Source organism: Sinocyclocheilus rhinocerous, unplaced genomic scaffold (assembly GCF_001515625.1).
Source record: "Sinocyclocheilus rhinocerous isolate Xijiao unplaced genomic scaffold, SAMN03320098_v1.1 scaffold813, whole genome shotgun sequence".
Classification (NCBI taxonomy): Eukaryota; Metazoa; Chordata; class Actinopteri; order Cypriniformes; family Cyprinidae; genus Sinocyclocheilus; species Sinocyclocheilus rhinocerous.
Genome location: NW_015654524.1, coordinates 507,815 through 519,546, shown reverse-complemented (window position 1 = coordinate 519,546; position 11,732 = coordinate 507,815). Strand labels below are relative to the sequence as shown.

The 11,732-nt window shown below is 37.3% G+C and overlaps 1 protein-coding gene across 1 annotated transcript in view; it reads right to left on the bottom strand.

The window, feature by feature from the left end:
- Nucleotides 1-4,515: 4,515 nt before the first annotated feature.
- The window catches only part of LOC107717558 (uncharacterized protein C1orf21 homolog), a 32,551-nt gene continuing 25,334 nt past the window's right edge, over nt 4,516-11,732 (bottom strand). The window contains exons 3-6 of the mRNA XM_016524342.1: nt 10,234-10,319; nt 8,379-8,449; nt 6,895-6,955; nt 4,516-5,248 (exon numbers count right to left, since the gene is read on the bottom strand). Coding sequence (XP_016379828.1) covers nt 5,156-5,248; nt 6,895-6,955; nt 8,379-8,449; nt 10,234-10,319 — 311 coding nt within the window. The 3' untranslated portion in view covers nt 4,516-5,155. The remainder of the gene's footprint in view (nt 5,249-6,894; nt 6,956-8,378; nt 8,450-10,233; nt 10,320-11,732) is intronic.

The window sequence follows — 11,732 nt, the reverse complement described above, 5'->3', positions numbered from 1 at the left end:
CGGACATCTGACTGATAAGTAGGGATTGTGTTTTTCAGCAATAGTGTGCACCCTTAATTTACAGAGAAAAGTAGGCCAGGAAAAAGTCTGTAGATGGAAAAATCTCCATACAAGTTCTTTGTGCATTTTTCTTTTTTTCTACTTTGCACTTTTTGTTAGAAAATGTTTATTTAGCCTACTATTTATTCAGATTTTTTTTAAGTTATCTAATATTTTGATACTAAAAATCTCCATACAAGTTCTTTGTGCATTTTTGTACTTGTTACTTTGCACTTTTTGTTAAAACATTTTTATTTACTATTTATTCAGGTTTTTTAAGGTATGTAATATTTTGATACTTAATTTCCATGATTTAAATATTCTTAAAAATTAAAAGTTGGTTGTCATTTGGAAGTGTGTAGGCCTTCTTGCATTATTATGCTGTTACATTATGATTATATATTCAGTGGCATAAAATGGTTTTTAAAATGACAATAATATCGCTTATCGCAATTATTTCTGGGGCAATAGGCCCAGTTGTTATCAAAAAGTTGTTATTGTGACAGGCCTAAATATGGCACATGGGCGAAATGAGATTACAGTGATGCATATTCTTAGACGTACCCTAGTTGATTTCGTTTTTGACTGAAACTGCTCCCGACGGGACTATTTTTCTCGAGGGACCGTTGACTTGCATTTCTTTGCGCTGTTTAAAACTACATTTGAACAAATGGCGACCCCTAGTGTTTACAATTGGAAGCGAAGAAGAAAGTAACTAAAAATAATGGTCTTGTTTAAATGTTAAATTAAAATGTTAAGGATTTAAATTAAATGTTAAGGATTTAAAATAATAATAATAATAATCTTTTAATGTCAGATACCATTCAGCTGATTCTGTGTTTAGCCTGCTGGAATTCGTTTACTTTGCTAAATCCAGTTTAAGATGGTATCTGGATTTTGAAAATTGATTTTTTTTAGCGTGTACCAGCTGGACATACCAGTCAGCGCTCTGTCTTCCAACAGCGTTCAGCAGCAGTTAGCATACCATCTTACTACATCTCTGTGCACTTTAAACTTAAAAAAAAAAAGGTTCACATATGGTCAAGAGACAAATGTATATTAGACAGAGAACACACCGTTAAAACTGCAGGTTCTCCATCAAAACAATATTTGACATTAGGGAGATATGAATGTATGTTTTCATCATTCGGCTGACAGAAAAACTCTCTGAGGACAGCCAAAGCAGAAGTTTGGCTAAGTTACTCTGGCTGGTGCAAACCTGGTTTCCGTCTGCTATGTCAATGACTATGTCTATGTCTGGTACAAATTCTCACATCAAATGAGTTATTCTGACAGTTTCTGCAATATTTTACTCCACCATGTGAGAAGTTTGGATCAGGCCACTGGTGTCAAGTCCCAAAAGAAATGCATACACTAGAGTGGCCTAATGTAACTTCAGAATGCAAGGAAGCTTGTGCTTTCTCTGTGGGCAAAGGTGACAGCTTTTAGTAAACCGAATGAAAGCGAGTTTTTAAAGAGGCTAGTCAAAGTTCTAGTGGGAAATGTTTTTAAAAAGACGAGTGAATGGCAGAGAGCTTATAATCAGAGTACAGTAATGGATTACATTTATAAAGGGTTTCTACAGTTAAAAGCAGTGTCAGGCATGTAGGAAGTGTTTAATGGTGGAGAAAAGAGGGACGGGAAGAGAAAAGTGAGATACATGCCGAATGAGGAGAGCGAAAAGAGGGAAAAAAGGAAGGAGGGCAAGAGAAGCCTGCTGAATTGAGTTAGATGTAATTGCTGTGAGCTCATGTTGGCAATGTAGAGTGACAACCAAGCCAGAGCTCTCACAGGGCTGAACTCAACTCTCTCACTCTCATACCAGATCTTTCTTTCCTCCACTTCTCCTACACACACCAGATGGAGATCAGACACACACATTCACGCTCACACGCATTAAACCTACCTAAATGATCCCATTTTCATCATTCAGATCCACTTCAAACACACCAACCATCATGAAGCCCGTTCTGCTCCATTCCCCCCACTGCTGTCCTCTAGAGAGCATAACAACCACTAGTACTAGATTAGCCTGGTAAAACTCACTCAATCGTGCATCACACCAGAACTCCACGTGAGAGAGAAGAACACAGCCAAACCTCCAGAACATGTTGTTCTCTAATGAGGCAGCATTCACATGAGAAGGGATTTATTGGGTTTTACCTCACAGTGGAAAGAACAAGAAGTCAATGTCTTTGCCCATATTCTTGCCCGTACTGTTCTCCACATGCAGAGCTGTATGAAAAAGCAAATGAAGCCTTCACCCTATAGATAAAATATCCACAGGTTATGCATGTGTAATATGTGATTAAAAAAAATAGATAGATTGACAGTTTACATGGAATGTACTCTTGTCAAAAAATAAGGGCAATCTTTTTTTATTTTAAATTTGATCACAAATGTTGTGCAAATTGTATCTTTGAAATATTCTTTATTATTTTATTTCATATAGTTCATATTTATTTTTAGTTTAATTTTGTTATGTAAATTGTTTTTATAATGAACTATGATATATCAAAATGATCAGTTTGGATAGAATACATATATATAACAACTGTTTTCAACATTGATAATATAAGAAATGTTTCTTGAGCACCAAATAAGCATAGAATGAATGACATTTAAAAACATTAAAACAGACAAAACCTCTTTTAAATTGTGAAATAGATTTACAATATTGCTGTTCTTGCTGTATGTTGATCAAATAAATGCAGCCTTGGTGAGCATAGGAGACTTATTTCAAAAACACAAAAATCTCGCTGACCCCTAACTTTTAATAATATGCTATATAAATATATTATAAATATTTAATACACAAAAGACATATTACATATTAACAAAGTTTACATATACATGAATAAATAAACCTTAAACACTGATTGGCTGCGGCTCACAAAATCTTTTTTTTTTTTTTTTACCTCAATCTCTTTGGGATTGAAATGTTGCTAATCATAAATCCAACAGAAAGTAAATAAAAAAAAAAGTTTTAGAGTTATAGACATTTACTATTAATTTTACCTCTCAAACATGTATTGTTTGTGGCACTTTCTGCTTGTCCATTTTTTCCAATTGTGCTGCACGAGAGATTTAAGCATTAATAAACACACAGACTCTCTAGAAGCACCAAGTAAATTAAAGCTGTGGAAGGAGCATATTAGAGTTTAACCACTGGAAACAGTAATGTGTCAGAATATCCTAAATACCCTGAAATGTCCACCGGTGCACTAGCAACTCAAATGAAGTAGCCTAGTAAAGGCATCAAAGTGATGAAAAGGACTGAAAAGCTTAAATAGTGAACAGTCATGAAATCTAAAACATACACGTTAATTTTATACAATTATATACATTTTAATCGAATAATATAGCATTTTATACATTTCCAGCATAGTTCAGCTCCATTGTTCAACCTGCAGGTGGAGACAAACCACAAGTAGTAAGTGAAATTAAAACGCACATATGCTTCGCGTTGGTCTGTCAACATATAATGTCTCGTCTCTGTGTGGATTCTCCGAAAAGACGTGCTGTTGGACAGCTATTTTAACAATATAGTTAAACATTTGTACGGTTTGATATTAACCCATGGTGGAAATGTGATCTGCACATTTCTGCATTTGAAATTCGACCCCAGAACCCATTAAGTATTTTTAACGTTATGAGTCAGACCACCAACAGGAAATATGACGCTGTAATGGATTAATGATGTCAGCAAAGCAGTACACAAACAACCACACACAAATTAATCGGTGAGACAGCACACAGAAACCACAGCTCCTGTGTCTTATATTTTAATAGAAAAAGAAAACATTGAAAATAAAAATTAAAAAGGAATCAATCCAGTAATCATAACGACAGATGCTTGGCCAGCATTGTGTCCCCCAAAGTGACCCCACCCCACCTCATACTGTTTAAGTCTAGAATATGTTTATGAATTGTAAGAGACAACGAGAATTCATTTTAGCCAGCACGACTGAATACTTTTGAGTAAGAAAAGCAGGGTGAGAAATAGAGGTAAACACTAGCTAAACGCATACAGGCCTAAGACAAACACCTCATCCCTTTGACAACGATTAACACAGTAAGACCTGGTTCTCTGACACAGATTAACACAAATACAGCCCTCGAAACACATAAAACAAAACAGACAACCCCAGTTCTCTGCCATAGTCTCTTCACAGTCCATTACCTGTATTAAAGGGCAGCATAAACAGTCAATACGGATCTTTAAGTTAAATGCTGCCAGTTTGCGGGTGGCTGTAAGGGATATATTTGGATGTGTGTGTGGGTAACTAATTTTCAGAGAAATTTACAAATAATAGCAGGCTATACAAAATGAAAGTGTGAACCTGTGTGTAGAAAGAGGGTGTGGTGATAATTTTAGCTTTAAGTCTTTCTCTGTGTGAGAGCGAGTGTGCTAGTGTGTTATGGGGTCACCGTACAGTCCTGACCTTTTCAGCACAATCTTAAAGAGGTATGTTCAAAAACTTGCCACGACGCTCTTATCAAAATATAAAAATAATCAGCCAGTTCGTTCATATAGTCGCTCTTCATAAAATATCTCTCGTTCAATCATTTCTCCCCCCAAAAACCCACAACACTCCATTTTTACATTCACTCCCCGTTATCTCTAGAGGATGTTCGTAAGCTCTTTTCTGGTTCCTCCATATGTCAGTTTTTCTCTGGCCTGCCACTTAAAACAAGGACTGGGAGGGGCATGTCATCATTTTTCTCTCCATATCCTTTCATCTCACTCTCCTTGACATAATCTCTTTTTCTCTCTCTCAGATGGCTTCCGTCACAGCCAGGCGGAGGAAGGGGGTCGTTTCAATGCTGGCCATAGGAGGAGAGGTGCGGAGGGGGACGGGGGTCCTCATTTCACGTCAGAGTGAGTCGGTGTTGATAATACATCAATCAAGCTGTTCTTTCTTCACTCAAAACCATCTAGATCTCCAAGCAAGGCAACCCCAAGAGAGGAGAAGGGGTCAAGGGTGCAACAGCCCATGAGGAAAAGTCCTGCATTCTCTCGCTCTCACAAGTACACGCTCTCACGCACTCGCACGCACACTCGCTCTCAGACCGACAGAGTGTTACAGACATAGGAAACACTGATTTTTTGAGTTCACACTCTCTCTATTTCCATCTCTGGCAAGATCTGGCGCCTCTCTGCTATGTCACATCCTCCTCCTCCCTCCTCTGAGCAGTAATCCCGCCCCTAAAAAATATGGAGAGAGAGAAAGATTAAATAAAAATGCTATAAGTGAATTTGAGTTTCTGTCCTAACTAGCAGCAAGAGTGATAAGCAGTTGCTCCAACCACAAATAAAACTCATTAGACCAAAATCCCGTTCCTCATGAATATTAAACAACTATGGATGAGAACAGATTGCTTATGGAAGCTAGTTTCTGGCACTGAATAAGAAATAAAAAGGTTTAAATCTCCCACTTCTGACTTTTATCTCAGAATTCTGAGTTCACATCTCACAATTGTTTTTCTTGTTTAAGCCACAGAATAAAAAAAGGTAATTGCGACTTTTCTCTCGCAATTGCAAGAAATATATAAACTTACCACAATCTGATTTTTACAAACCTGATTTAAAGTCAGATTAAACTTTAAACATGTAGATGGTCAGGTGATTATATGGCAACCAATTAGGGCTGCACGATAAATCGCATGCGATATTTAACGCGCATCATGTCAGTAAAGCCATTCTGTAATCAGCGGTAAATCTCCATCACGTGCGGGCTTTCACATGGCAGCATTAACTACACAGAGCCGTTGTTCACCGACAAGCTGCGCAAAACATGCGCAAAATATGATCGTGGTTTTGCGCAGCTTGTCGGTGAACAACAGCTCTGTGTAGTTAATGCTGCTCCATGTGAAAGCCCGCACGTGATGGAGATTTACCGCTGATTAAAGAACCGACTTTACTGACAAGATGCGCGTTAAATATCGCATGCGATTTATCGTGCAGCCCTACAACCAATGTAGATATATTGACAACACTGTCTGAACAAAGAGATACAATTTCATCATTTATGAAATGCAGATAGCTACTTCTAAATGAGACTTTTTTTGCAGTATAAAAGCGCTACAACCCTTACATAACCCTGTCTTATTTAAAACAAAATCTAAAATGTTTAGATTTAAAGGGGTCATATGATGCTGCTCAGCACGGATCAGCTCCAGGTATGACAAAGCAGATATCGTCCTCTTAGGGAAGGCCAAACAAAGTAGTTTAGCTTTCACAACGAAACACTGCGCCTTCACGACATGGCGGCGGCGGCAACAACAATACTACAGTGAGAATAAAAGTTACGCCTTCTTTCTTTGCGTGAACATTTGGGCGGCGTTACGCAAATCTTCCCACATCGTGACGTAGACATGTGGGGGCGTGTTAGAACCAGCCGTTTTAGGTAGGTGTGGTTGACTCTTAACTTTTATAAAGAATATCTCTTTGGATTTGAGACTTTAGTCTTTGCAACTTTACAGATCTTCTTTATGCACCAAGAGCTTGTAATACTCCAAAGAGAAAGGAAAAATTTAAATCGCATCATATGACCCCTTTAATAAATTTTATTCCAATTGATCTCAGACCTCAAGAGAGAGACAAAGACAGATAAGAGAGGGAAAGAAGGAAGTACTGGGAAAAAAGCAGAGCCATAAATATATAATTTTATCTCCAGAGGTCTACAGGAAGTACCAGACAGTCTGAAGGACAAAACAATCTTTTAAATGTCACAATCTAGATAAATGAACAGTCCTCTGAAGGGTGGTTTAATGTACACTGGCCCTTTAAAATCTCTACCCATCTGCTGCCTGCTTTACTTCTGTGCCTCATTCTTTTCCTCCCTCCCTTACCTTCTCAATCTTCTCATCCAGCATTCTGAAGAACTCCTGCTGACTCTCTGACGTATGTATGCTGAGAGAGAGAGAGAGAGAGAGAGAGAGAGAGAGAGATGGAGAGAGAGAAAGAGAGGAAGTTAGTGGGGGTAGGAGAAGGGAAGCAACATATACACTAGAATTTTCCATTACAACAAGCATAAAGAACACAAATACACACTCTCTCACACACACAAAGCTACCAACTCCTGTAGGATCCAGAGTGTCTGGGCAGGAATAATTTTTATAGACACATTACAGCAGGGACTATAAACCCTTGCCTCCACACACACACAAAGCACATTAACTGAGCATTACTCCATCGACACACACAAAACGATAATGAACTGTTCATTCTTAATGAACATTCCCTCAAACACAATTTCTTTACCTCCAGACATTTTGAACACCATATGTATTAGCTTTCTGTTTAATGTGTTCGTAGCATTCAAAGCTCAGTGAAAATTAAAGTCCATTAAGTCATAACCAAATAAAATATTAATGGTTAACAGATCATAAATTAGTTTACACGTAAATAGTTGTAGATGTTTTGAAACATATTTTCATCTCATGCTAAATGTTTAATAAATAGCTAAACGTATCACCCAAAAGTTATTTAGTTCTTACTTCATTTACCTTGATTTTCTAATAAGACCTGTATCTTTTCTTCTTCAGTTGAGCACTACAATATTTTGCAGAAAGTTCATGCTGCTCTATAATAATAATAATAATAATAATAATAATAATAATATGTTTGTAGTTTACGACACCTCTGTTTAAGGAATAAACAAACATTTTAGTCATTATTTGCTGAAAATCTTATTTGGTAACTTTTGGAGCTCAATAGGTCCACTCTCCATTTATTTTGTTGCATTTTCATGGAAATAAAGAAAATATGGGTTTCAAATAGGGCTGTCACGATTTTCACTACATAATTATAGTGGCCAAATAAATTCACGAAAATGATATCGCAGTTTTTCTTTCCAGTTCAGTTGTCATCAATAGTTTAAAACTACATGAGGGTGAATAAATGACATGTTCATCTATGGTGGAACTATTCCTTTAAATGACTTTTAACAAAAAAAAATTATAAAGTGTTAGCCTTTTTATTTATTCTTTATTTACATCACAATTGTGTTATTGATGCGTTAGAAATGCAATTTCACTAGAAATAATTATGGCAATAAATCACTTTGAAACTGACAATTACATCCGAAGGCAAGAAACATCATGTTTACATACAATAAGTTACGAAACATGGCACATCACGCTCGAACAGAACATGCAAATGAGATCCAGAGGGGATAAGACAGGCCACAAAGCAAAACAAACCACACACAATTTACAGACTTCTGGCACGTTTTCGACAGAGCAAGAACTTTAATGCCCTCACACGCACACACAAAACAAACAGAAACACACGCACACCGTAAACAGAATGACACATGTATAAACCCACTCACTTCGTCTTGTTGGCGCTGGGCCCAGGCACCTCTTTGTGCTGTTTGGTCCTGTGCTGCGTCGAGCTCTTCTCCTGCAAACACACCCGGAATGAACACGTTTTCACTTACTACTGTTCAAAACAAAGCCAAATTCAGTCCCTGGTGGCCCTCTGGTGCAGAGGCCCTGTCAGCTTCTGGACGTGGGCCAGAACCAGCTTCTCCGCCTGGAACACAGCGTGATACAGAGGCCCTGGGAGTGACCTTCCTCTGGCCACTGCTAATGAGAATGCTGCCCTGCTGAGAGACAGCGAGAGAGAGGGCTGCCCTCGCTTTCACTGCGTCTCTATTCTCCTCTCACCCCCCTTATCGGAACATGGGCATCTGAACACCTGCTCTGCCTGTACAACTTCATTAAGCCTGGCAGTTTAAAGGGGGAATTATCATGGAAAAAGGATTTTTCCTGCTCTATTTGAAATGTACTACGTGGACACACTCGTTCACAATGCAAGCAGATAATTTATGGAAACTAAGATGCAAAAAGGGGTAGAAACAGGACAATAATTTTATGATGATCACTAAATTATATGATGCATGTGAAATTTGTGAAGTTTTATTTGATTGTTTTGATATATATCATTATATAATATAATTATTTTCAAGGTTTTCCATGCAAAAAATACATTGGGAATCTGAAATTGTGGATTATTACATTTTAAATATGTTGAGAACTGTATTTTGGATAAGAAATAAAAAAGTAATGAAGCATTTTACACCCCCACTGAGCACATTAACATATAACATTAACATAAAAACCCACATTTGCATGTCAATGCCAATATTTAATAACTTGGCAGGTGGACACACTCGTTCACAATGCAAGCAGATAATTTATGGAAACTAAGATGCAAAAAGGGGTAGAAACAGGACAATAATTTTATGATGATCACTAAATTATATGATGCATGTGAAATTTGTGAAGTTTTATTTGATTGTTTTGATATATATCATTATATAATATAATTATTTTCAAGGTTTTCCATGCAAAAAATACATTGGGAATCTGAAATTGTGGATTATTACATTTTAAATATGTTGAGAACTGTATTTTGGATAAGAAATAAAAAAGTAATGAAGCATTTTACACCCCCACTGAGCACATTAACATATAACATTAACATATGATGACCCACATTTGCATGTCAATGCCAATATTTAATAACTTGGCAGTGACATTATTACTCTTTTAACAGGTGAAAAGGTTAGCCAATCATAACAGGGTAATTTACATAGTGTTAAAAGTAAAGTAGCTAAACAGACAGCTTAGGTCATTATACAAGAAACCTTAACATTATTAGTTAAGCGGAGAAAAAAACCAAAAAAAAAACACAATATGCATGTGTAAGAGTGTATTGTTTTATGGTTCAAAAACAACAAAATCTCTAAAATCATTAGTATTATTAAGAAAAAGAATACATAGCTTCCTCAGAGAAAGAATCAGTCCAGATAAGTCCAGACATCCGAGAATTTTTTCCCAAATTTTTGAAATTTTGTAAGAAAAGATGCATGTAGAAACTCCAGAATATTACATTTTGTCTGGTAATGTGAGTGTCAAAGCATGAGAGTGGGAGTCTGTGACAAAAGAGGAAAATTTTTTTAGAATTTCCCTCTCCCACATTCCAAACATGTCGGCACACGTGTGCACTGCATACGCTTAGTTTTACCTCTCAATGTATAAGCCAACAACAGGCATATGAGCCTCAAGCGGTGTGTGTGTGTGTGTGTGTGAAAATACTAAGCAAAAATATGATGGACACCACTGCACAGGAAGAATTTCCCAGGTGTGTGCGCAACTGCGCAGGCATGTTTTGTATCTCACCAGGTTCTCCTGGTTGCGTGCGTTTACTCGGTCTTCTTCTCCACGCATGTACTTCACCTCCTCCACTCCCTTCATCTTATATTCATCTACAATGATAGCAAGAGAAACACAAATAAGAGGTTCATTCTTGTACTGTTAAAGAAAAGATTCACAGAGAAATGAAACTTCTATCATAATGTCATTCCAAACCTATATGATATTCTTTCTTAAGTGGAACTCAAAAGACAACACTTCAAAGAACGTACTGGTATTTTTTTCCATTCAGTTACAATGAATGGGGACTTTGTGTAAAAGACACAAAATCACCATAAAAGTTTCATAAAATAGCCCGTATGACTTGTGGTATATTGAAAGTCTTATATAGATGATAGATTTGTGTGAAAAGAAAGGTAATTAATGTCTGATCAGCTTGCCCTTCAACTAACTGTTGTACTGAGTCAGTGAGTTGAACTTGAGAATCAAATCAGTCTGATTCATGAACATCAGATTCATTGAAAATATCCGATTCAAAAGAATGAATCATTCATGAATCAGGCATAGACACTTCTCTCATGAACTTGCCCAAACAGCCACTGTATGTGTTTACATTGTATATGTATACGGTATACAACATATATATTCGGTCTTCAGTTTTAGGACCACTTTTACATACATTTATGGTGCTTTTTGTAATTTTGGAGCTTGACAGCTTTATTCCACCTTCACTCTCATTATACTGAAAAGAGAGGTCATATTCTTCAACACCTTTTTTTGGTTTGGAACAATGTGAGTGAGAGAATTCACATTTGAAACAACAGCTCTAACAGATGAACGTTTTGGATTTTGCCCTTTCCCAGCCATCGGTAATTACCAGCGGCCATGTACGTACTTGCATGTCCATGCATTCACTTCCTCATAACACATACACACACCCACACATATACATAAATCCGTCTTTTACTCCGTCTACAAATCAGCGTGAAGCAATCACAGCCCACTCAATCTCTGTTTATCTTCGCCTCTATCCGTCTTTCTCTTCTTTTCTCGCTGTGAACTCCCTGTCAGTTACCATCATGACAGCTGGAGTGGGCAGCCTGTGAATGTTACTCAGTGCGGCCCATCAGCACAAGCACAAAAAGTGAGAAAAAGGAGAAAAAAAAAAAGAGGAATATAAAAGGAGAGAGAGCAACGCCGCCAGTCTTTCACAGCTTGAGGAATGTAAACATGTCTCTGCACAAAAGACCACGCTTCAACATGCTGACAAACACACACACACACTCAACCAAACCAAGGAGAAACATCACACGCAAATTAAAACCAAACTTTAATTGATTTGGCTGTTCTGTGTTACACAAAACAGGCCTCCTGGTTCTCAAAGAGCATATACATGCATACATATGGATACATCTCTCTTCTCACACACACTCGCATGTACGCAAGTAGGGTGATAGCATTACTAAAAAAGGAGATCTGAGGAACATATCATTCCTAATCCATATTTACAGGACGAGAATCATCCG